The sequence below is a fragment of the Ascaphus truei genome, chromosome 4, assembly GCF_040206685.1.
Source record: "Ascaphus truei isolate aAscTru1 chromosome 4, aAscTru1.hap1, whole genome shotgun sequence".
NCBI lineage: Eukaryota > Metazoa > Chordata > Amphibia > Anura > Ascaphidae > Ascaphus > Ascaphus truei.
The window spans coordinates 11,876,247-11,902,598 of NC_134486.1; the positions used below are offsets into that span (position 1 = coordinate 11,876,247).

Consider the following 26,352-nt stretch of genomic DNA (forward strand, 5'->3'; position numbering starts at 1 on the left):
TTTCAGGTAGGGAGGGGGTTTCAGGTAGAGGAGGGGGTTTCAGGTAGAGGAGGAGGTTTCAGATAGGGATGGGGTTTCAGGAAGGGAGGGAGTTTCAGGTAGAGGAGCGGGTTTCAGCTAGAAGAGAGGTTTCAGGTAGAAGAGAGGGTTTCCGGAAGGGAGGGGGTTTCAGGTAGAGGAGAAGGTTTCAGGTAGGGAGGGGGTTTCAGGAACGGAGGGGGTTTCAAGTAGAGGAGGGCGTTTCAGGAAGGGCGGGGGTTTCAAGTAGAGGAGGGGTTTTCAGGTAGAGGAGAGGGTTTCAGGTAGAAGAGGGGGTTTCAGGAAGGGAGGGGGTTTCAGGTAGAGGAGGGGATTTCAGGAAGGGAGGGGGTTCCAGGTAGAGGAGGGGGTTTCAGGTGGAGGGGGGTTTCAGGAAGGGAGGAGGTTTCAGGTAGAGGAGGGGGTTTCAGGTAGAGGAGGTGGTTTCAGGTAGAGGAGGGGGTTTCAGGTAGAGGAGGGGGTTTCAGATAGAGGAGGGGGTTTCAGGTAGGGAGGGGGTTTCAGGTAGAGGAGAGGGTTTCAGGTAGAGGAGAGGGTTTCAGGTAGGAAGGGGGATTCAAGTAGGGTGGGGGTTTCAGGTAGAGGAGAGGGATTCAGGTAGAGGAGGGGTTTCAGGTAGGGGAGGGGGTTTCAGGTAGAGGAGGGGGTTTCAGGTAGAGGAGGGGGTTTCAGGAAGTGAGGGGGTTCAGGTAGAGGAGGGGTTTTCAGGAAGGGAGGGGGTTTTAGGTAGAGGAGGGGGTTTCAGGAAGGGAGGGGGATTCAGGAAGGGAGGGGGTTTCAGGTAGAGGAGGGGGTTTCAGGAAGGGAGGGGGTTTCAGGAAGGGAGGGGGGTTCAGGTAGAGGAGGGGGTTTCAGGAAGGGAGGGGGTTTCAATAAGAGGAGGGAGTTTCAGGTAGAGGAGGGGGTTTCAGGATGGGAGGGGGTTTAAGGTAGAGGAGGGGGTTTCAGGTAGAGGAGAGGGTTTCGGGAAGGGCGGGGGTTTCAGGTAGAGGAGGGGGTTTTGGGAAGGGAGGGGGTTTTCAGGTAGAGGAGGGGGTGTCAGGTAGAGGAGGTGTTTCAGGTAGAGGAGGGGGTTTCAGGTAGGAAGAAGGTTTTAGGTAGAGGTGAGGGTTTCAGGTAGAGGAGGGGGGTTCAGGTAGAGGATAGGGTTTCTGGAAGGGAGGGGGTTTCAGGTAGAGGAGGGGGTTTCAGGTAGGGGAGAATGTTTCAGGGAGAGGAGGGGGTTCAGGTAGAGGAGAGGTTTTCGGGAAGGGAGGGGGTTTCAGGTAGAGGAGGGGGTTTAAGGTAGGGGAGAGGGGTTCAGGTAGAAGAGGGGGGTTCAGGTAGAGGAAAGGGTTTCGGGAAAGGAGGGGGTTTCATGTAGAACAGAGGGTTTCAGGTAGGGGAGTGGGTTTCAGGTAGAGGAGGGGGTTTCAGGTAGAGGACGGGGTTTCAGGTAGAGGAGGGGGTTTCAGGTAGAGGAGGGGGGTTCAGGTAGAGGAGAGGGTTTCGGGAAGGAAGGGGGTTTCAGGTAGAGGAGGGGGGTTCAGGTAGAGGAGAGGGTTTCAGGTAGAGGAGGGGGGTTCAGGTAGAGGGAAGGGAGGGGGTTTCAGGTAGGGGAGAAGGTTTCAGGTAGAGGAGGGGGGTTCAGGTAGAGGAGAGGGTTTCGGGAAGGGAGGGGGTTTCAGGTAGAGGAGGGGGTTTCAGGTAGGGGAGAGGGTTTCAGGTAGAGGATGGGGGTTCAGGTAGAGGAGAGGGTTTCGGGAAGGGAGGGGGTTTCAGGTAGGGGAGGGTTTCAGGTAGGGGAGAAGGTTTCAGGTAGAGGAGGGGGTTTCAGGTAGGGGTGAGGGTTCAGGTAGAGGAGAGGGTTTCGGGAAGGGAGGGGGTTTCAGGTAGAGGAGGGGGTTCAGGTAGAGGAGAGGGTTTCAGGTAGAGGAGGGGGGTTCAGGTAGAGGGAAGGGAGGGGGTTTCAGGTAGGGGAGAGGGTTTCAGGTAGAGGAGAAGGTTTTAGGTAGAGGAGGGGGTTTCAGGTAGGGGAGAGGTTTTCAGGTAGAGGAGGGGGGTTCAGGTAGGGGAGAGGGTTTCAGGTAAGGGAGAAGGTTTCAGGTAGAGGAGGGGGTTTCAGGTAGGGGAGAGGGGTTCAGGTAGAAGAGGGGGGTTCAGGTAGAGGAGAGGGTTTCGGGAAAGGAGGGGGTTTCATGTAGAACAGGGGGTTTCAGGTAGAGGAGGGGGTTTCGGGTAGGGGAGAGGTTTTCAGGTAGAGGAGGGGGGTTCAGGTAGGGGAGAGGGTTTCAGGTAAGGGAGAAGGTTTCAAGTAGAGGAGGGGGTTTCAGGTAGGGGAGAGGGTTTCAGGTAGAGGAGGGGGGTTCAGGTAGGGGAGGGGGTATCAGGTAGAGGAGGGGGTTTCGGGAAGGGAGGGGGTTTCAGGTAGAGGAGGGGGGTTCAGGTAGAGAAGGGGGTTTCAGGTAGGGGAGAGGGTTTCAGGTAGAGGACAGGATTTAAGGTAGGGGAGAAGGTTTCAGGTAGAGGAGGGGGTTTCAGGTAGAGGAGGGGGGTTCAGGTAAAGGAGACTATTTCGGGAAGGGAGGGGGTTTCAGGTAGAGGAGGGGGTTTCAGGTAGGGGAGATGGTTTCAGGTAGAGGAGAGGGTTTCAGGTAGAGGAGAGGGTTTCAGGTAGGGGAGCTTTCAGGTAGAGGAGGGGGGTTCAAGTAGAGGAGAGGGTTTCGGGAAGGGAGGGGGTTTCAGGTAGAGGAGGGGGGTTTAGCTAGAGGAGAGGGTTTCGGGAAGGGAGGGGGTTTCAGGTAGAGATGGGGGGGTTCAGGTAGAGGAGGGGGGTTCAGGTAGAGAAGAGGGGGTTTCAGGTAGAGGAGGGGGTTTCAGGTAGGGGAGAGGGTTTCAGGTAGGGGAGAAGGTTTCAGGTAGAGGAGGGGGGTTCAGGTAGAGGAGGGGGGTTCAGGTAGAGGAGAGAGTTTCGGGAAGGGAGGGGGATTCAGGTAGAGGAGGGGGGTTCAGGTAGAGGAGGGGGGTTCAGGTAGAGGAGAGGGTTTCGGGAAGGGAGGGAGTTTCAGGTAGAGGAGGGGGGTTCAGGTAGAGGAGAGGGGGTTTCAGGTAGAGGAGGGGGTTTCATGTAGGGGAGAGGGTTTCAGGTAGAGGAGAGGGTTTCAGGTAGGGGAGAAGGTTTCAGGTAGAGGAGGGGGGTTCGGGTAGAGGAGAGGGTTTCGGGAAGGGAGGGGGTTTCAGGTAGAGGAGGGGGGTTCAGGTAGAGGAGGGTGGTTCAGGTAGAGGAGAGGGTTTCACGTAGAGGAGGGGGTTTCAGGTAGAGGAGGGGGGTTCAGGTAGAGGAGAGGGTTTCGGGAAGGGAGGGGTTTCAGGTAGAGGAGGGGGGTTCAGGTAGAGGAGGGGTTTTCAGGTAGAGGAGGGGGTTTCAGGTAGAGGAGGGGGGTTCAGGTAGAGGAGAGGGTTTCGGGAAGGCAGGGGGTTTCAGGTAGGGGGGGGTTCAGGTAGAGGAGAGGGTTTCAGGTAGAGGAGAGGGTTTCGGGAAGGGAGGGGGTTTCAGGTAGAGGAGGGGGTTTCAGGTAGAGGAGGGGGTTTCAGGTAGAGGAGGGGGGTTCAGGTAGAGGAGAGGGTTTCGGGAAGGCAGGGGGTTTCAGGTAGAGGGGGGGTTCAGGTAGAGGAGGGGGGTTCAGGTAGAGGAGAGGGTTTCGGGAAGTGAGGGGGTTTCAGGTAGAGGAGGGGGTTTCAGGTAGAGGAGGGGGTTTTGGGAAGGGAGGGGTTTCAAGTAGAGGAGGGGGTTTCGGGAAGGGAGGGGGTTTCAGGGAGAGGAGGGGTTTTCAGGTAGAGGAGAGAGTTTTGGGAAGGGAGGGGTTTCAGGTAGAGAGAGGGTTTCAGGTAGAGGAGGGGGGTTCAGGTAGAGGAGGGGGTTTCAGGTAGAGGAGGGGGGTTCAGGTAGAGGAGAGGGTTTCGGGAAGGGAGGGGGTTTCAGGTAGAGGAGGGGGTTTCAGGTAGAGGAGGGGGGTTCAGGTAGAGGAGAGGGTTTCGGGAAGGGAGGGGTTTCAGGTAGAGGAGGGGGTTTCAGGTAGAGGAGGGTGTTTCAGGTAGAGAAGGGGGGTTCAGGTAGAGGAGAGGGTTTCGGGAAGGGAGGGGTTTCAGGTAGAGGAGGGGGGTTCAGGTAGGGGAGAAGGTTTCAGGTAGAGCAGAGGGTTTTGGGAAGGGAGGGGTTTCAGGTAGAGGAGGGGGGTTCAGGTAGAGGAGGGGGGTTCAGGTAGAGGAGAGGGTTTCGGGAAGGGAGGGGTTTCAGGTAGAGGAGAGGGTTTTGGGAAGGGAGGGGGTTTCAGGTAGAGGAGGGGGGTTCAGGTAGAGGAGAGGGTTTCGGGAAGGGAGGGGTTCAGGTAGAGGAGAGGGTTTCGGGAAGGGAGGGGTTTCAGGTAGGGTGGTTCAGGTCACAATAAGAGAGCAGAAGTGATGAGGTGAAGCCGGAGCGACAGCAAACAGCCCAATGACGTCAGATCCCGGATTTTGAACACAGTAGCTTTATTGAACACACACAGGTGAAACAGCAGGCTGCAGCACAGCCTCCTCCTCTACGCGTTTCACGCTCTACTGGCGCTTCGTCTAGGAGTGAGGAGGGTGCCTGCAAGCCCAACATTTAAAATACAAACCCCGCGAACAGGGACTTAATTAAAATTGTTACAGCTGTGGACCTCAAGAGAAAACAAGTCTGTCTAAGTGATCGCATGATGAACATATAATGACCACATGAGTTTAACATGACCTATGAAACACGATCTTTAAATATTTGTACTATTGAAATTATGTAGTACTATTATAAAATAAGATTTCTAATGAGTCACGGATCCCAAGTGAAAGGGAAAGAACAAGAGAGGAGAAAGGGGGAGGGAGGGGAAGGGAGGGAGGGAGGGGAGAGGGGGAGAGGGGCAGGTAAGGGAAGAGGAGGGGGGAAAGGGGGAGGGGGGGAGGAAGGGGAGGGGGTAGAGAGGGAGAGGGGGGAGGGGAAGGGAGTTTTGGATCTTAAACTATATGTGGACAATTCCAAATGCATCCAATCGAATATATTTCGTAAAGAAAATGCTAGGAACACACTATTACATGCTGACAGTTGTCATTCCCGCCCCCTTATCAGAGGTATCCCACGGGGGCAGTTCCTACGTTTACGTCGGAACTGTTCCTCCGTGGAGGACTTTGTTCAGAGGGTGGAGGAAATGAAAGACAGATTCTTGGCCAGGGGCTATCAGCAGGAAGATCTAAATAGGGCTTTTGAAATATCCCTTGATACCAATAGAGATTCCCTAATTTCCATGACCCCAACTAAATCCAGACTAGTTGATAGATCAGATGTTCCTTTCTTTATCACAGGTTGTAGCGACCAAGCCCTTGCTATCAAATCTATCATTAACAAACATTGGGGTACCTTGACACTAGATCCCCTGTTGTCCAAAATCGTTAGTACAGGTCCACGAATTGTGTTCCGCAAGGCTCCTACATTGGGCAACAAACTGTCGCCTAGTGTGCTTTAACCCATTCAGTCCGCTAGGTTGTTCTTTCCCAAATTAATTGGTTCCTATAAATATGGGAGATGTAAAGTCTGTCCAAACATGTTGCAAGCCACCCATTTCTCCAATTCAGATGGGACACGTAGATTTAAGATACAATCTTTTATCTCATGTCGATCTGATTACGTGATTTATCTATTGACTTGCCGTTGTACTAAACAGTAGTTGACTTAACAAGTCGTATGCTTAAGATTAGGATCTTAGAGCATCTTAGATTGATCCGTAATCATGACATGTTACATCCTGTGTCCAGACATCTTAATTCATGTCCATTGGGCTGTGCAGGGTCATTCCAGTGTGTGGCAATAGAACAAATTTCTTAACCCTTACGGGGTGGAGATAGGATTAAAATCCTCCACCAAAGAGAAGCACACTGGATCTTTACTCTTAATACATTGCAGCCCAATGGACTGAATGTAGATTGGGATCTAAGATGTTTTTTATGATTGCATTTTTCGAAAGTTCATTTATATATTGTATTTTTATACATATTATACTGTTTATTATGTTATGAATATTTCTGCTCTCCTTGGCTCCTTTCATCCTCCATTCCCTTCCCCTCTCCCCCCTCCCCTTCCTCCCCCCCTCCCCTTCCTCCCCCCCTCACCCCCCTCTTCTTCCCTTACCTTCCCCCCCCCCCCTTTCTCCTCTCTTGTTCGTTCCCTTTCACTTGGGATCCGTGACTCATTAGAAATCTTATTTTATTATAGTACTACATAATTTCAATAGTAGAAATATTTAAAGATCGTGTTTCATAGGACCCAATTATTATTGCAACATTTATTAACTCTTTATATGTTTTTATGTTTATTTGTGTTTTCAGCAATTAGTGCCACCCAGAGATTTTTTAAATCCATTCCCTAAACGTAATACAGAAAAAAATAGAATATTATCTGTCATGTTAAACTCATGTGGTCATTATATGTTCATCATGCGATCACTGAGACAGACTTGTTTTCTCTTGAGGTCCACAGCTGTAACAATTTTAATTAAGTCCCTGTTCGCGGGGTTTGTATTTTAAATGTTGGGCTTGCAGGCACCCTCCTCACTCCTAGACGAAGCGCCAGTAGAGCGTGAAACGCGTAGAGGAGGAGGCTGTGCTGCAGCCTGCTGTTTCACCTGTGTGTGTTCAGTAAAGCTACTGTGTTCAAAATCCCGGATCTGACGTCATTGGGCTGTTTGCTGTCGCACCGGAGTCACCTCTTCACTTCTACATGACCACATTGCCGGATGCACGCTGCGGGATCAGCTACTGAAGAGTCGTTGGACCCAGGACGGATGAGCTGACGGGAAAAAGATTGCCGTTTTGCCCCATGTCCCCTCATACTCTCTGTGCCTTACATCCAGCCTTTCACACTTTCCTAGTGGGTTCAACTATTCAGCGCCAGCCAGAGCGCACGACAGGTATACAATTCCACAATAAGAGAGTTTGCAGTCTGACTCCCGTTCTAATAGAAGGCCTTCCAAGTTATTCCTATTGGAGGGATAACCGTTTGGCTGCCAGAGGGGCCAGAAATGCCTGTGATGTTTAACTCGCTCTACGTGTCGCCCCCAGTATTAGTGGAAGACTTTACACCGAACATGTCTAACATTTTTCTAATACCGAATGGTTGCAAATTGGTTATTAGGAATATGTGGAAATCGCACACTGAATCAACCTCTATTTGAAAAACTTTCAGGGGTATATATATGTATACACACACACAAACACATACATACAGTTGTGTGAAAAAGAAAGTACACCCCCTTTGAATTCTATGGATTTACATTTTAGGACATAATAACAATCATCTGTTCCTTAGCAGGTCTTAAAATAAGGTAAATACAACCTCAGATGAACAACAACACATGACATATTACACCGTGTCATGATTTATTTACCAAAAATAAAGCCAAAATGGAGAACCCATGTGTGAAAAACTAAGTATACCTTAGGATTCAATAGCTTGTAGAACCACCTTTAGCAGCAATAACTTGAAGTAATCTTTTTCTGTATGACTTTATCAGCCTCTCACATTGTTGTGGAGGAATTTTGGCCCACTCTTCTTTACAACGTTGCTTCAGTTCATTGAGGTTTGTGGGCATTTGTTTATGCACAGCTCTCACCACAGCATTTCAATCGGGTTGAGGTCTGGACTTTTACTGGGCCATTGCAACACCTTGATTCTTTTCCTTTTCAGCCATTCTGTTGTATATTTGCTGGTGTGCTTGGGATCATTGTCCTGTTGCATGACCCAATTTCGGCCAAGCTTTAGGTGTCGGACAGATAGCCTCACATTTGACTCTAGAATACTTTGATATACAGAGGAGTTCATGGTCGACTCAATGACTGCAAGGTTCCCAGGTCCTGTGGCTGCAAAAACAAGCCCAATCATCACCCCTCCACCACCGTGCTTGACAGTTGGTATGAGGTGTTTGTGCTGATATGCTGTGTTTGGTTTTTGCCAAACATGGCGCTGTGCATTATGACCAAACATCTCCACTTTGGTCTCGTCTGTCCAAAGGACATTGTTCCAGAAGTCGTGTGGTTTGTTCAGATGCAACTTTGCAAACCTAAGCCGTGCTGCCATGTTCTTTTTAGAAAGAAGAGGCTTTCTCCTGGCAACCCTTCCAAACATACCATACTTGTTCAGTCTTTATTCTAATTGACAACACGAAGGGGTTTGCTGGAGGGAAACGCGCGTTGGACGCGCAATGTTGTCAGTCTCCTACTTGGAGCTGTTTTAATGTAGTGTCTGCAGTCTCCTGGTTCTATCTGTGTAGACCCTAGTAGTCAGTTATTTATTTATTTCCACAGGTCAGTGTGCCTGCATTTCCTGCACTCCATGTGAGGTGTTCTTACAATATCCTACTGTGAACTCACCCTAATATTGCTGTGGTTGGCAGTTTCATTATGCTGTGAATTTATTATCATTATGACTGCACGTGCCAGCTCTATCACTTAAGCACTCGCATTCTAACACAAAAACAAGCCCAATCATCACCCCTCCACCACCGTGCTTGACAGTTGGTATGAGGTGTTTGTGCTGATATGCTGTGTTTGGTTTTTGCCAAACATGGCGCTGTGCATTATGACCAAACATCTCCACTTTGGTCTCATCTGTCCAAAGGACATTGTTCCAGAAGTCGTGTGGTTTGTTCAGATGCAACTTTGCAAACCTAAGCCGTGCTGCCATGTTCTTTTTAGAAAGAAGAGGCTTTCTCCTGGCAACCCTTCCAAACATACCATACTTGTTCAGTCTTTATTCTAATTGACAACACGAAGGGGTTTGCTGGAGGGAAACGCGCGTTGGACGCGCAATGTTGTCAGTCTCCTACTTGGAGCTGTTTTAATGTAGTGTCTGCAGTCTCCTGGTTCTATCTGTGTAGACCCTAGTAGTCAGTTATTTATTTATTTCCACAGTCAGTGTGCCTGCATTTCCTGCACTCCATGTGAGGTGTTCTTACAATATCCTACTGTGAACTCACCCTAATATTGCTGTGGTTGGCAGTTTCATTATGCTGTGAATTTATTATCATTATGACTGCACGTGCCAGCTCTATCACTTAAGCACTCGCATTCTAACACACTGTTAATTTTTCATTGAAGTGCGTAGTGATATCAAACATAGCAGGATAGCTGGATATTCAATCTACCGGTCGCTGACTTGTACATATATATACACACTTACCATCTGGTCTCACAGTTGCTCCAGAGGGGTTAATACCCTGACTCACAGCATCCTCTGTCCTCTATATCCCACCAACATTAAGTTGTCAACTGGGATAGCATAATCCTATAATTGATGACACGGATGCTTGATAGTGTTGATTTAATATATTTTTAAACTCACAGTACACAACTCTTTGGTAATATATGTTTTAAGTAAATCTATTAAAAGTTAACTTTTACACTTTGTTGGTGTGCAGTTTAGTGAATTCTTTTAGGGGGCACATCCATTTTGTGTTTCCCCTTCCCCTTTTTCTGATTTATTCTAATTGTACTGTTATGAACTTTAACATTTAACACGCTAACTGAGGCCTGAAGAGTCTAAGATGTAACTCTTGGGTATTTTGCAATTTCTCTGAGCATTGCACGGTCTGACCTTGGGGTGAATTTGCTGGGATGTCCACTTCTGGGAAAATTGGCAACTGTCTTGAATGTTTTCCACTTTTGAATAATCTTTCTTACTGTAGAATGATGGACTTTAAATTGTTTGTAAATGGCCTTATAACCCTTCCCAGAGTGATGGGCACAACAATTCCTTCTCTAAGATCATTGCTGATGTCTTTCCTCCTTGGCATTGTGTTAACACACACCTGAATGCTCCAGACCAGCAAACTGCTAAAACTTCGGCTTTATAGAGGTGGTCACACTTGCTGATGATCAATTAATCAAGGGCATTTGATTAGCAGCACCTGTCTGTTACTTAGCATCTTAATTCCTATGGAAGCAGTAAAGGTGTACTTAGTTTTTCACACATGGCTTCTCCATTTTGGCTTTATTTTTGTTAAATAAATCATGACACGGTGTAATATGTCATGTATTGTTGTTCATATGAGGTTATATTGACCTAATTTTAAGACCTGCTAAGGAACAGATGATTGTTATTATGTCCTACAGTATGTAAAACCATAGAATTCAAAGAGGGTGTACTTTCTTTTTCACACAACTCTATATACATGTATAGGTTTACTACACAAATACTAAGAGACAATATATTTTCTTTGTAGTTTCTTCAAATATTATCCCAGCGACAACAGAAAGGAAGAGGATTTTGAAGCCATACCTTATTATAATGAGAATACATTATACATTGAAGCCATACCTTATTATAATGATAATACATTATACATTGAAGCCATGCCTTATTATAATGATAATATGACTGTAAATAGTAAGCAGGCTCATCAGATCCCAGTATCTTCCCACAAACAGGTCTAACTCCTCTCCCACCATGAATGCCATCACGAAGGGCAAAGATGGAGATACTTCTCTTATATCGGTATTTCATCAGGATAGAACGAACACACACACGAGGAGGAACGGTTAGCCCCCAATTATATGTACACAGAACAGCTATTTGATTTTCAATGGTATGAGAGTCAGTCTCTATATGGGCAGGAACCAAGATTAGTGAATGGGAGTAGAAACAAACATCAAAGGTAAATACCCAATGGTAGAGGTGGAGGTACAAGGAGCTGAAGTAGTTGACGTGTTAATGTTACTATTGAATAGGTTGGAATAGGGGCCCGGATACTGCTGCTTGAGGCATGGCAGCAGAATGCAGTGGGTCAGTGATCTTGAGGGGGTCATGCCAGGTGGTAGGTTAAGGTCTGTTGGCTGTGTGCCTCCTCGTTGGGCCGGCAGTCTTTTATGCATGAAAAATACAGAAGAGGCTAATGGGACATAATGGGTTCTTGTCATCAGAACATTAAGGCCAAATTCTCCAAACCACAGCTACTTTTACAGAAAGTCAGAGGTTAGGATGCTGAGGGCTAAATAAAAATGAATTTCTCTCTAAACATTGTCCGGATGAATTTAATATCATTGCTTCCCTTGTTTCCATTATGTCCCCAAGATTAGCATCATGCTATTTATAGTCTTTACAATACATCCTGCATGATGACAGTCATTTAAAGTGGCCATCACTCCTACCCAAAATGTATTGTTTTAAACATCTGAACAGGGCAGGGTGGTGGGGTTCACACTAGGGAATTTGTGCACCTACAGATTACCTTTATAATAAGGAAACCTTGATACTGGCTTTGGCCAGCTATTAAATCACTGTGACGGTGAGGGGGTAACCAGGCTTTATAATAAAGGTTAAGCCCCTGAACTGTGTTTTGGGGTCCCAGCGTGTCAGCTCGTGGACCCTTGTATTGTGCATGCATACATTACTGTACCATGTAATAAGAAATGCGCCAATTGCAATTTTGTATGTTTTACCATTTCCAGGAGTGCTAGCAAGTGGAGACGACCAGGCTGTGAGTTTCAGGGGAGGTTTGGTAGAGAAACTTCTTTCAGATTACGTCTATTTAGCGGGGTTCCAAAGTTACTGGAGACCCCAAAAATGTACCCAGGATTCAGGTTAGATTCCCGGCTACATTGAAGCGCAGTGCTCCAGTCAAAACTCTATCATGAAAGCGTACCGGCTTCAGCACAGACAAGAAAGGGTAAAAGGAGGCACAGGGAGGAAAAGGGTCACTGAAACTTTGAAGCGGTCCCTAATATAACAGGGGGGGCTGCCCAGTTCACCCTAACTCTGGTATAAGGAGTTTAGGGGATACTCCAGCCAGGTGTAAGGCGGAGGTTTTTTTATTAGAATAAAGAAAAGTCTCCGTTTGCACAGTACAATGGATATGGCTAGGGGAAGGGAGGCAGAGTTTAGTTCTACCTCTATCCCTCACCCCCAAAAGACTGAAGGAATTTCTAATAAAGTGTGCTAAGCATGCTACTCTGACTCTGGTACACGGGTGCTCCAGCCATGTATAAGGTTGAGCAGGTTTTTATTAAGTTTATTTATTGAGTGTCAGAGATATGGCTAGTGAGGAAAAAACAGTTACAGGTTTCACTACCTCCTACACCAAATAGACTCAGCACATTTTAATAAAGAAGAGTATAGTTTATTAAAGCTGAAATGTTTTAAAATGTTAAATACTTTATACAGTACATGAAACATAAGGCAGGGTCTTTCATCTCCTGGCCACCTGGGGCTTTGGTGCTGGTGAGTCTAATCCTAGGTCCCTAAAGCAAAGTGACACTAGGTGCCATGGGTGTGAAAGCCGTTTACATAGGATAGCTGAGTTGAGTGTTCAAGTCCTGGCCAGTTGTCACCTTCCTAGACTTGGAGGCCCTGAGCCTGAGGGGGCCTTTGAATAGTAAGTGGGCAAAATGGCAGTTTGTGCACATGCCCTCTCACTTTTCTGAAGCCATAGGTGCCAGCTTTCACAAATCTGGCAAAGTGTGCGAGTGGCTAGAGATGGAAGTTCTCTCGCTGCGGATTGGCTGTAATACTGCAGGGATGACTTTGAAAAGGTTATAAATAAAAAATAGGGCTGCCAGCCTAGAGCAGATTTTTCCCCAGTAAGTCTATGTTTTTGTCAAGATTTCCAACTTCTCAAGATCCTAAATCCTAGGAGTTCTCAGTGACTCCAAGCCTAGAAGCCTTGCGGAGACAGCAATGAAACAGCTACAGGACTTTAAGCAGAAATGTTCCTAAGTCAGACTTTCAGTACCATTTGGAGTGGAAATTGTGGGAGCTGCTGGAGGCTCATGCCGATTTGAGCTCCAGAACCTTTCGGGCTAAGTCCCGGTCAATAGCAGAGGAAAATTGGAGGCACGCTCCATAACTGTGCTCTGAAAAAGTGAGCATAAAACATCTTGTCAAAGATTTAAATAATTCCAGATCATAAAACAATTTCCAACTATGAATACAGGCATGTAGTCAGTATATGATTGCTAACCAGTGTGTCAGTCATATATTGCACCTAGTATGGTGAAAGAAGGTATCATCAGTAAATGAAGGATAAAGCAGTGGGATGACCAAGTGACCAATGTGAATGGACAAGTGCCCACCACTAGTTCCTAATGTCCTGAGATATTCTCCTGGTGCTAGACTGAAAGCACTCCAAATGATAAACACATGAAAGTTGATTGTAGTTCTAAGTACTCACACTTGGTAGCCGCAGATCCTGATATCAGCGTGCTGCTGTCTCATTTCGTCAGGAGAGTAGTTTCCCAGGAAGGGAAGGTTAATAGTGCACAGCTTGCTGGAATAGGTAATGAAAAAATGACCTATTCCAACAAGCTGTGCACTGTTCACCTTCCCTCATTGGGAAACTACTCTCAAGTCCCAATCAACCAACAGACTATTTACAGACTATTTCCATCAGGAAATCAGTGTTTCAATCCCAAAACCCCAGTAAGTGTATTTTTCTTCTGCCTATTGTTAATTCAATATGTGTTTGCCTGTTTCTACGGAATAAATTACAATTTATTTTACTTCTTGGCTTTGCTCAGTGATAACGTGCCGCGGCCGCGCTGCAGGAGGTCCATGCCCCGGAGATAACCTGTGCCGCGGCCGCGCTGCAGGAGGTCCATGCCCCCGGAGATAACATGTGCCGCGGCCGCGCTGCAGGAGGTCCATGCCCCGGAGATAACCTGTGCCGCGGCCGCGCTGCAGGAGGTCCATGCCCCCGGAGATAACATGTGCCGCGGCCGCGCTGCAGGAGGTCCATGCCCCGGAGATAACCTGTGCCGCGGCCGCGCTGCAGGAGGTCCATGCCCCCGGAGATAACGTGCCGCGGCCGCGCTGCAGGAGGTCCATGCCACCGGAGATAACATGTGCCGCGGCCGCGCTGCAGGAGGTCCATGCCCCCGGAGATAACCTGTGCCGCGGCCGTGCTGCAGGAGGTCCATGCCCCCGGAGATAACATGTGCCGCGGCCGCGCTGCAGGAGGTCCATGCCCCCGGAGATAACATGTGCCGCGCTGCAGGAGGTCCATGCCCCCGGAGATAACCTGTGCCGCGGCCGCGCTGCAGGAGGTCCATGCCCCCGGAGATAACATGTGCCGCGGCCGCGCTGCAGGAGGTCCATGCCCCGGAGATAACCTGTGCCGCGGCCGCGCTGCAGGAGGTCCATGCCCCCGGAGATAACCTGTGCCGCGGCCGCGCTGCAGGAGGTCCATGCCCCCGGAGATAACCTGTGCCGCGGCCGCGCTGCAGGAGGTCCATGCCCCCGGATTAGACCCCCTGCAGCGATTTATTGTAATATTGTATGATGGTTTTGGCAAAGACGATTCTGGGCCACGCACTCACAGTGTAATATGCAGGGTTACCACAGAGCACACACCACCGATTACATGTAGGGTGTCTGGACTGGTAACCGCTCTTAGTATATGGAAATGTCCCACTGCGAGGCACACATGTATCAGTGTATATATGCAACATAAGACAATGACGCACCTGGCCAACTCAAGCGTACCGATATTAGGAGCTGGCGTGGGGCCAAATAAACATGAACAAGTTGAGAACAGTGTCCCTTTATTGATCATATCCACAGTGGAATGGACGCATTGCTGCAGCGCCGGCTCACGGGGGCCCATTTCCACAGGTGGGACCACAGCCAGAATGGACGGTACGTTTCAAATGTCTCTCAGCCAGCATTAAGTGCAACAAAAGGAAATCCCAGACGTTACGGTGAAGCTGGAACCCGGTGCCCGAGTAATCTTACATCTAAGGCACATGTGGCTACAAATCTTTTTGCAATGTTAACGAGAGTATACACTATGCTTTGCTGCACTGCAACCTCCATACAAATCGGCTCGTCGTCAGGAGTCACGCGGGCATCGCCATTACTTATTAGTGCATCATTGAGTACTGCGGACGGCTGGTTTAATGGTGGAACTTCTTGCTGGGGTCCTTGGCGTGGTCAATCAGCAGCTGGCAGGGGGTGAACTGGCTCCCGTACACGTTCTCATACTTCCTCATTTTCTCCACCACGCGCTTTGCTCCGTAGGCGTCTGCATACCTGAACGGGCCTAGGTGGGACAATTGGGAGAGGTTAAAAAAAGGAGAACGGCTGCACGGAATAGACTAGGCAGAGGTGGGCAATTGCAGTCCTCGAGAGCTACCAAACCGGCCTGGCTTCAGGCTACCCCTGCTTCAGCCCAGGTGGCTCAATCTTTGACTGCAACACCTGTGCTGAAGTAGGGATGAACCGTTTGTTGGTAGCTCTTAAGGACTGGAGTTGGCCACCCCTGGACTAGAGAATCGTGAGACTTGGACCAGAATATATGAAGAAAAAAAATATATAATTAGAGAATGAGAGAATGAGGACCTCGTAAAACAGAGTCCTGCAGCAGACAGTTTCACTTACATAAAACGATGTCCACAGAGGAAAAAGCTTTTATTAGAAGCCAGCAATGTATTTTCACTGGCAATCTCTTGATTCATTGCTAATGCAATTCTTGGCATATTCAGTTCTTTAACCCCGCTGAGGTTACCACGCAAACGAGGAAAAAACTCAGAAAATGAGGAATAGAAAACAAAATAGAAGGCAGAGTAACAAATATTTAGTGGCGTTCCCACTCTCGAGCTTTCCCGCTCACCTCGGGGACGTGTAGAATATAGTGCAATATGCTAAAACAAGTACTTGGAAATGGAGTGCAGAAAGCGGCAGGCTCGGGTATGTGAAACACAGGCTTACCCCCCAGGCATGGTGGGAAACCGAGACCAAACACCGCCCCGATGTCTCCTTCCACAGGGTTACTGAGGATCCCTTCCTGCAGGCACATCACCGCCTCATTCACAAACCTGGTGACCAGGCGCAGCTGGATGTCCTCGTCGGAGGAGCTACAAGAACAGGGAGAAGCATTATATAGGGTCAGTGTCAAGCAAACACAGCCAGCGGGTGTACAAAGGGTTAAGCCAATCTGAGCACTTGGGTAAAAGAAAATTCCAAGAATATATTTGAAACATTTCTCTACCAGCCAAAGAAATCAAACCCTTTGCAGTTACCAGTCGTATGGCCAGAAGGATTAGAGGCTGCATGGTACAACGGGTTAACACAAGTACACATGGCTTCTGCGTGCTCTGAAGCAGCACAAACCTGCACATTCCCTCAATGCTGCAGTGTTGAAAACATCCGGTGTTTAAGTGGGAAGGGGTCAGCGAGCTCTCGGTGCATTTCATCCACCCTAAAACCAACTCTGCTTAAGGGTAAATATTACATGGACCACCCCATAACCATCTGGGACATAGGATAGTGATGAAGCTGCACTTGCTCATTCATGCAGAAAGTCACTAACCTGCACTGTATGGAAAGGAGATTACAGGAAGGAAGCAATGGGATAAAGTAACTTACACCTCAGGCCTCGCCTGCAGCCTAAACTTCTCCAGGATCCCATCAGTCCCGGAGTTGAGAACCCTGTTTTTCACACCTTCCTGGTACAAGTAGAAACCTTTCCCGGACTTACGGCCTGTTGAAAAAGGGAAGAGGTATAAAATGCACACGCCTTTGGGTTTAATTGCAGCCTCAATCACTTACACACTGTGTGCCCATTGGAAACTATGTCCTAGAATCGCACACAAAGCTGCGGCTCAGGGACCAGGTCAGCTCACTAGCAGTGTGAACGTTATTTTCATATGCCCTTAAAAAAGGTGCAGCCCAGAGGCACAATGACCGTGTTTCATTAGTAAGATGCATATTTCGTATCATACTAATCAGATTGTCCCTCTTTTGGAAGACCAAGGACTTGTTCTAGTTTATAATACAAAAGAGTCTCTAAATGCAAAGGGAAGAGTCTGGTTTCCATCACCCCAAATGCACTCTAACAGGCTTATTCCCCCCACCCTCTCTGGAACAGGAGAGGAAAAAGCAGGTCAGTATAGCAATATCCCACTCAGATATCAGCGTTTCTATCAGTCACAGGATAGCAATATCCCACTCAGATATCAGCGTTTCTATCAGTCACAGGAGAGCAATATCCCACTCAGATATCAGCGTTTCTACCAGTCACAGGATAGCAATATCCCACTCAGATATCAGCGTTTCTATCAGTCACAGGAGAGCAATATCCCACTCAGATATCAGCGTTTCTACCAGTCACAGGATAGCAATATCCCACTCAGATATCAGCGTTTCTATCAGTCACAGGATAGCAATATCCCACTCAGATATCAGCGTTTCTATCAGTCACAGGATAGCAATATCCCACTCAGATATCAGCGTTTCTATCAGTCACAGGAGAGCAATATCCCACTCAGATATCAGCGTTTCTACCAGTCACAGGATAGCAATATCCCACTCAGATATCAGCGTTTCTACCAGTCACAGGATAGCAATATCCCACTCAGATATCAGCGTTTCTATCCGTCACAGGAGAGCAATATCCCACTCAGATATCAGCGTTTCTATCAGTCACAGGAGAGCAATATCCCACTCAGATATCAGCGTTTCTATCAGTCACAGGATAGCATTTCAGGAAGGATTGAATAATACCTACATACGTCAGATTTGCTGCGCAATTATCATATCGTTTGAAAACTGATCACTCATTCATTTCTTAAAACCAAGAACAAAATGAAAAAAAAAAACCCCAAAAAACAGACCGTAACCCTTTGAGAATGATGGTGTCTAATATAGGGTCTTACATGATCTTTTTGTTTACTTAAGTAATCTGACTGCAGAACGCCAACACAGATTATTCCACATACTGTACTTTTAATAATATACAATAGAAACAAACACACGGGAATCAGGATTTGTGACTTTTTCAGCATCCAATTGATAAGTAATTCCATGTACACACGTACAGTATAGCACCACGTTAAGCTGGTCTGTGTCACACAGCACCCGGTTTTTACACATGGGAAGGGTTAATACAATGATGGGTTCAACACAGGACCGAATGACTTTAGCACACAGGCAGTATACTTACGTCCTTGCTGTAATCTTCTATAGTGAAAGCCGAGGGATTTGGTCAGTGGGAGCACATAGTGCGAGTGGCACGCGCTCAAGCAAAATCCCCCAGAAGAACTTTAGTGCAGGGGGCTCAACTCCAGTCCTCAAGCCCGCCCAACAGGTCTTCACGATATCCCAGCTTCAGCACAGGTGGCTCAATCAGAGGCTCAGTCAAAGACTAAGCCTCTGATTGAACCATCTGTGCTGAAGCAAGGATATCCTGAACACCTGACCTGTTTGGGTGGGAGGCTTGAGGAGTGGAGTTGAAAGACCCTGCTTTAGAGACTTGGCATTGGAATAAGGACGGACCTGCACATTGGTGAGCGCTTGTACTAGTAGTCATACACGTTACTTATCTTTTCATTGGTCTTCCCTGCCCCAATCCTGCTTGTTAGAGATGTGGGCACCATGCCAACCATGCACATTTTGGAGTTGCAAAAAAGCAGTGGCAGTGTTCACACGTATTTGCCGAGCGTGAAGGCAATGCGCTTGCAATTTAGTTTAATATGCTAATTTGCCAAGTTGAAACGTTTGGCTGGATCTTCCTCGGGCAGAGAATAACGCGTGTGAGAGATACACACACACACACACACACACACACACACACACACACACACACACACACACACACACACACACACACACACACACACACACACACACACACACACACACACACACACTTTTGGGGGGAGGAGGGGGGGGGTATATCTTTAAAGACCAACCCATGCAAAATTGGGTGTGGAAGTTAGAAGTTCTTGCCAAGCAGACATTGCACCCCTCTGTAAACCTGCTTGAAGTCACAGTGCTGTGGTGGATATTTAGTAGTAAAGTCAGCTGGCTGCGTCTTCAACCAGACCCCCAACCACAGACAGCCGTGTCAGAAAGAAAACCTCCTCAGGACGTATCACTCACCCAAAAACCCTTTGGCCACCATGGCTTTCAACAGGTCAATGTTTCCGCCTCCGAATCGATCGCCGAAAGCTTTGCCAAGATCCTCGGCCACGTGCGCCGCCACGTCGATGCCCACTTCATCAGCCAGGGTGGAAGCACCTACGGGAAAACCGAAGCCGGTGGAGAGAGCGTCCAGTTTCTTGGGGTCAACCCCTTCCTAAGAGAGAAGAGAATTGGCTGTGAGACAAGGAGACGGCATGATGGGTGAATATAGAGCGTGTGGTGCAAGGAAGAAGAGCGTATTAAGACCGTCACAACATAGCCGGCAAAGTTTGTACGCCAATTGGATCTTTGGTTTTTGCAGGTTTTCCCAACGTTTCCAGTATTAACATCAATCATATCTAAACGGGAAGTTAAATATGCCACAGATCTTTGGCCCCAGAAATCCACCACTTTTGCCTCAAGACCACTTATTCCTCCAGAATACGGTTACATAGGCAGATCAGAGTGCAGTGAAGACCTGGCTGTACGAACGGCAGGATGCAGCCAGCACTCTAGTTATTCTTGTCACATCAGAATCAAACCAGGAAAGTTCATTGGGATGTGTCTGTAAAGTCAGATTTTACACAGCAAGCTGAAGGAAAAGAAGATTAGCACATACCTGCAGGACTCGAACAACTTCAGCCATCATGGGCCCCAGGCACCTGGTGGTGTAGAAGCCCGGCCCATCCTGAAAGCACATTAATGGGAGAGTCAAGCAGGGGAACATGCAGAGTTATCTTTGCGAGTCACACTTTAAACTAAAAGGATTATTACAAGGACTAATTATCAATCCTCTCCTCGAGTCGGAAAATCCAGATTGCCAGGGACAAGCGCATCAAGTCAGAATTAAACAAGCTAAATTAAAAGAAGCTAGGAGCACTCACATCGCGCGCTGGAAATGGCCCTGGTTACACCCCGTGGGGGTAATCACTGCAAGCCGAATCCGGTCAAGCAAACTCCAGCACTGCACAGGTCTTTTCAATATCAGCAAAGTAGCTTTGTGGAAGGATGGACGTTTCGGTCCCAACGCGGAACGCCGATCCGTCCACAATAAAGTGACTTTTTTTGGATATTGAAAAGGAGCTGTGCAGTGCCGCTTTGAACTCGATAGGATTCAGCTTGTGGAATTAAACACGCTGCAGGGAGAGGAGAGCTGAAAACCCCAAGACTATCTGAGCCTGTCTTTCTTTAGTGATCAGGTGGCATTGTACCGGATATACAGGAACAGGAGACGCTTGTTCGTGCATCTCTGCTGCCACCTAGTAATACCAAATACAAGAGACCCACTCACTAACCACCCACCGAATACAAAGCATTCCAGCTACATCACGCAGCAGTAAGCCGATCTCCACCATGAAATGCACATATATGGAACAGACGTGTATACAGAAGAACCAGCTGAGCGATTCCGACGGTTCCACGCCCCGAAGTAACACGCTGCCCAGTCACAGCTGTGGGGGGCACTTTTGTTGCTTCATTGATGAAAGTGTAACGGGTACACTTCTGCGCCCGAGACTGGGCATCCTCTGGTGACTAGGCGTACCTTCACGACAATGATGACCTTGCCCTGCTTGAGCCCGACGGCTACGGCTGAAGCAGTGGTGTCCTTGGAAGTTTTGTCCGTCGTGATGATCTCCAGCAACTGCATCTTATCCACTGGGGAGAAATAGTGCATCCCAATCACCTGGGCAGGGGGTGGAGAGAGAAGAAATGAGCGCAAGGGTAACGCCATACCTGCAAAGTCTCCGTGCATGTGTCACGCTACCATCATGGTAATAGGCACTACACCAGTGGTGGGTAATTATGGGTAATGACCCCATAAAATCCCGTAGCATTTAAAGGTGCAGTCCTTCCCAAGACCAGAATGAACCATGGCAATCACACTGAAGGAAGACGTATCCTTTGCAGAACATGTTTATTTTTAATGTTTTCCAAGTCATTTCCTAAACCGGATAAATTGAGAGGGGGTCGGAGGCGTTTACATCCTTTAACTGCGCGCACATCTGTGTTCAGAAGATACTCCCCACGTATCCACGCGCAGCGAGGCAGATTTAGGGGGGTGGAGGGAACCGTTATGGAAATGCATCAACGCCACAGGTTGTCCCCCAAAAACGGATGTAAAAAGAAATCACAATGAAAGATTTGCTTTGATGGATGAATGTGGGGAGTTAGTCAGATAAAGGTGCGCACATTTGTGACTCACCACTTTTGCTTCACAAAGAAAGGAACCAGTAGTCAAAAATGGCATCCATGCTATGCTGCGGTGGGCACTGGTTTAGTTGTGCAGAGTTTGGACACGTTTTGCATGCTACATCCATGTATACGCACAACCCCCAGACCGCGGTGACACACGGGGAAAACCTTTCAGTGGCAAGCTTGGAGATACTCGACACTAATGTTTACTTCAATATAAAGAGGTCAGCTCCAGTCACACCCCTCCCCAATTATAGTGTAACAGAGCAATATTAAGCACTGGACACTTCCATTAAAAAAATCCCCTTTAAGGTATTTGAGGAGTATTTCCTGCGGCTTGCGAGTTTTGAGCCGGTCATAACAGGAGGGAAAGTACAGCAGCACAAGGGTTAATATACACGCATCTCCCCATTAATAGGCAGGATTCATCTCTGGAGACGCGATGTCTGCCGGATAAGAGCAAGCTGTACTCGCTGTGCTTCCCAGGGCCCAGCAGGGAGGATGAATGGGAGTCAGCACTATGAGCCTGGATTAGGGAGCTCGGTGCTTTAGGACAAGGCTTCAATGTAATGATAACCGGTCTTTGCCTATGTCAGCTTGCAGTTAGTGGCTCTTTCCTCTTACTGTCTGTGATGTACACAGGACTCTTGCAAAGCACAGCAAGGACATTTAAACTTCCAGGGTCCGTGAGCAAGACCCCACCTCAAAGCCAAACGTGTGGCTTTAAGAAGCAAAGTTCTACTTCTTAGTGAATGGTGGATGAATTAAACAGTTCAACGTGTTAACCCATAAGTTATCGGCTGGTTCAACGCAGAGTGAAATAAACATAAAAAAGTATCAGTTCAGAACACTATACTGCTTTGGTTCCCAAAAGGGTCCTTCATAACACCTGGATTCTATTTTCTCGTATTGACACCAATATTGGACTATTTACAGACAACCCCATGGATTTCAATCTTTAATGGAGTCACCAGCACTGAAAATTACAGGACGCCTCAGCGTGGCAGCAGGGGATAATTCCATTCAATGTCAAATTAATTTATTTGTGTGAGCTCTAGACAGAAATGAGATACTTTATGCACACTTTGTCTGTCTCCAATCCACTCCGACTGGCAATACAACCAAAAGAGGTACAAACGCCCCAAGTGCATCAATGGGCCCTGTTCTATAGGCGGCAAACCATTCTTCCCCTATGGGAAGATGAATGGAATCTTCCCGAACAAGGACAGCATACGGATTAGGGTTCAGTAACGGGTTCATATTGGTCCTGGGGGGACTGCACGTTTAAGTGTATACAACCCTAGGATTTAATCAGAGGACGCAAACCCAGCCACAACCTCAGTGCTGAACTGATCCATCATTAAAAGACGGACAGGAGTTCCAACAGCGAGGAGCGGACGTCCTTGTTATTATCTGCAACGAACCAGAACATTGTACGTAGTGTAGGCAGAAGAGTACAGTACTGTGATCACAAGAGCCGGGCTCACGTCTCTGGAGAGATAACCCTGTGCGATCTGCAGATACCAGAAAGCCCTTCTCTGCCAGAGGGACCCGCAACGTGCTACACGACCTCTGGCGACACACGGCTCAGGCACACAGTTTGCTGGTGAATCTCGCATACAGCAACATTGCATTGTTTAAGGGAACTAAATGTACAGTAATCCTGAAACTAAACACGGTGTGTTCTAGAAATTATGCAGAATATTTAAATGCACTGTCAGGTCTTCTAGTACTCGAGAAATCACCAGAGCCCTTCTGGCTTCATGGGCTCCAGCAACATATTACTGCGCAAGGAATCACAGGCCCCTCTGCCAACGAGGGGGGTAGAGGAGCCATACAGACTATTAGCAGGCCCAAAGGTTTGATATTGTCCCTTAATGAACAGGAGATTCCCTATTCCAGGATTGGCTATTGCAGGGGTATAGAGATTTAGGGACAGGCAGTTGTAATAACTGGGGTGCCCAATAGCGTGTGTGTATGTGTGACACAGCTGGATGTGTGCACCGATATGCTGGAGAATGTTCATTTCAATTGGGATCACAGTAATCTTACTTAACACTACGTGGGTTTTGGTCCCCAAAACTGGACCTTCAGTAGCGCAATTTTGGAAACCGAAACGTTGGTTTGGGCTGTGGTAAATATTTTTTGATACACACCTGCGATGATGACCTTCGGGGAAGATATTTGTGTATTTTATCCCTATGATGCGAGCACTCGCCGGTTTATGCCGATATTATTTCCGCGAGGTGTGTCTGCTGTTTTGTGATCTACCATGGTTTGCAGAAGTATTCACCCCCCCTTACCAATGTCACATTTTGTTCAATTACAAATAATGCAGGCACAGTTTTTCAAACAAACTTTTGTTTATTCTAAGCAAAGCTGCAGGGGTTAAACTGTACTCTGTTATACGAGAAGGAGATTCAATGTCAGGAAAGGAAATGCAGAAGTATTCAGCCCCTTAAGTCAGGACTCGGTAGAAGACCCTTCTGCAGCAATTACTGCTAGGAGTCTTTTTGGAGCGGTCTCTGCTAGCTTTGGACAGTGGGATGGGACCGGTCTCTGCTAGCTTTGCACAGCGGGAGGGACCGGTCTCTGCTAGCTTTGCACAGTGGGAGGGACCGGTCTCTGCTAGCTTTGCACAGTGGGATGGGACCGGTCTCTGCTAGCTTTGCACAGCGGGATGGGACCGGTCTCTGCTAGCTTTGCACAGTGGGAGGGAGCGGTCTCTGCTAGCTTTGCACAGTGGGATGGGCCGGTCTCTGCTAGCTTTGCACAGTGGGAGGGACCGGTCTCTGCTAGCTTTGCACAGTGGGATGGGACCGGTCTCTGCTAGCTTTGCACAGCGGGAGGGACCGGTCTCTGCTAGCTTTGCACAGTGGGATGGGACCTGTCTCTGCTAGCTTTGCACAGTGGGAGGGACCGGTCTCTGCTAGCTTTGCACAGCGGGAGGGACCAGTCTCTGCTAGCTTTGCACAGTGGGAGGGATCGGTCTCTGCTAGCTTTGCACAGTGGGAGGGACCGGTCTCTGCTAGCTTTGCACAGTGGGAGGGATCGGTCTCTGCTAGCTTTGCACAGTGGGAGGGATCGGTCTCTGCTAGCTTTGCACAGTGGGAGGGACCGGTCTCTGCTAGCTTTGCACAGTGGGAGGGACCGGTCTCTGCTAGCTTTGCACAGTGGGATGGGACCGGTCACTGCTAGCTATGCACAGTTGGAGGGGACCGGTCTCTGCTAGCTTTGCACAGTGGGAAGGACCGGTCACTGCTAGCTTTGCACAGTGGGAGGGAGCGGTCTCTGCTAGCTTTGCACAGTGGGAGGGAGCGGTCTCTGCTAGCTTTGCACAGTGGGAGTGATCGGTCTCTGCTAGCTTTGCACAGTGAGAGGGACCGGTCTCTGCTAGCTTTGCACAGTGGGAGGGACCGGTCTCTGCTAGCTTTGCACAGTGGGAGGGACCGGTCTCTGCTAGCTTTGCACAGTGGGAGGGACCGGTCTCTGCTAGCTTTGCACAGTGGGATGGGACCGGTCTCTGCTAGCTTTGCACAGCGGGGATGGGACCGGTCTCTGCTAGCTTTGCACAGCGGGAGGGACCGGTCTCTGCTAGCTTTGCACAGTGGGAGGGACCGGTCTCTGCTAGCTTTGCACAGTGGGAGGGACCGGTCTCTGCTAGCTTTGCACAGTGGGAGGGACCGGTCACTGCTAGCTTTGCACAGTGGGAGGGACCGGTCTCTGCTAGCTTTGCACAGTGGGAGGGATCGGTCTCTGCTAGCTTTGCACAGTGGGAGGGACCGGTCTCTGCTAGCTTTGCACAGTGGGATGGGACCGGTCTCTGCTAGCTTTGCACAGCGGGAGGGACCGGTCTCTGCTAGCTTTGCACAGCGGGAGGGACCGGTCTCTGCTAGCTTTGCACAGTGGGATGGATCGGTCTCTGTTAGCTTTGCACAGTGGGAGGGATCGGTCTCTGCTAGCTTTGCACAGTGGGAGGGACCGGTCTCTGCTAGCTTTGCACAGTGGGAGGGACCGGTCTATGCTAGCTTTGCACAGTGGGAGGGACCGGTCACTGCTAGCTTTGCACAGTGGGAGGGACCGGTCTCTGCTAGCTTTGCACAGTGGGATGGGACCGGTCTCTGCTAGCTTTGCACAGTGGGAGGGACCGGTCTCTGCTAGCTTTGCACAGTGGGAGGGGCCGGTCTCTGCTAGCTTTGCACAGTGGGATGGGACCGGTCTCTGCTAGCTTTGCACAGTGGGAGGGACCGGTCTCTGCTAGCTTTGCACAGTGGGAGGGGCCGGTCTCTGCTAGCTTTGCACAGTGGGATGGGACCGGTCTCTGCTAGCTTTGCACAGTGGGAGGGACCGGTCTCTGCTAGCTTTGCACAGTGGGAGGGAGCGGTCTCTGCTAGCTTTGCACAGCGGGAGGGACCGGTCTCTGCTAGCTTTGCACAGTGGGAGGGACCGGTCTCTGCTAGCTTTGCACAGTGGGATGGGACCGGTCTCTGCTAGCTTTGCACAGTGGGATGGATCGGTCTCTGCTAGCTTTGCACAGTAAGATGGGACCGGTTTCTGCTAGCTTTGCACAGCGGGAGGGACCGGTCTCTGCTAGCTTTGCACAGTGGGAGGGACCGGTCTCTGCTAGCTTTGCACAGTGGGAGGGACCGGTCTCTGCTAGCTTTGCACAGTGGGAGGGACCGGTCACTGCTAGCTTTGCACAGTGGGAGGGACCGGTCTCTGCTAGCTTTGCACAGTGGGAGGGATCGGTCTCTGCTAGCTTTGCACAGTGGGAGGGACCGGTCTCTGCTAGCTTTGCACAGTGGGATGGGACCGGTCTCTGCTAGCTTTGCACAGTGGGAGGGACCGGTCTGTGCAAGCTTTGCACAGTGGGAGGGACCGGTCTCTGCTAGCTTTGCACAGTGGGAGGGACCGGTCTCTGCTAGCTTTGCACAGTGGGAGGGACCGGTCTCTGCTAGCTTTGCACAGTGGGATGGGACCGGTCTCTGCTAGCTTTGCACAGTAAGATGGGACCGGTTTCTGCTAGCTTTGCACAGCGGGAGGGACCGGTCTCTGCTAGCTTTGCACAGTGGGAGGGACCGGTCTCTGCTAGCTTTGCACAGTGGGAGGGATCGGTCTCTGCTAGCTTTGCACAGTGGGAGGGACCGGTCTCTGCTAGCTTTGCACAGTGGGATGGGACCGGTCTCTGC

The 26,352-nt window shown here is 48.9% G+C and overlaps 1 protein-coding gene across 1 annotated transcript in view; it reads right to left on the reverse strand.

The window, feature by feature from the left end:
* Positions 1-14,596: 14,596 nt before the first annotated feature.
* HADHA (hydroxyacyl-CoA dehydrogenase trifunctional multienzyme complex subunit alpha) overlaps positions 14,597-26,352 on the reverse strand; it is a 42,113-nt gene continuing 30,357 nt past the window's right edge. Inside the window, exons 15-20 of the mRNA XM_075595346.1 lie at positions 20,514-20,654; positions 19,590-19,658; positions 18,950-19,145; positions 16,436-16,550; positions 15,779-15,924; positions 14,597-15,110 (exon numbers count right to left, since the gene is read on the reverse strand). Of these exons, the coding sequence (XP_075451461.1) occupies positions 14,965-15,110; positions 15,779-15,924; positions 16,436-16,550; positions 18,950-19,145; positions 19,590-19,658; positions 20,514-20,654 (813 nt within the window). The 3' untranslated portion in view covers positions 14,597-14,964. The remainder of the gene's footprint in view (positions 15,111-15,778; positions 15,925-16,435; positions 16,551-18,949; positions 19,146-19,589; positions 19,659-20,513; positions 20,655-26,352) is intronic.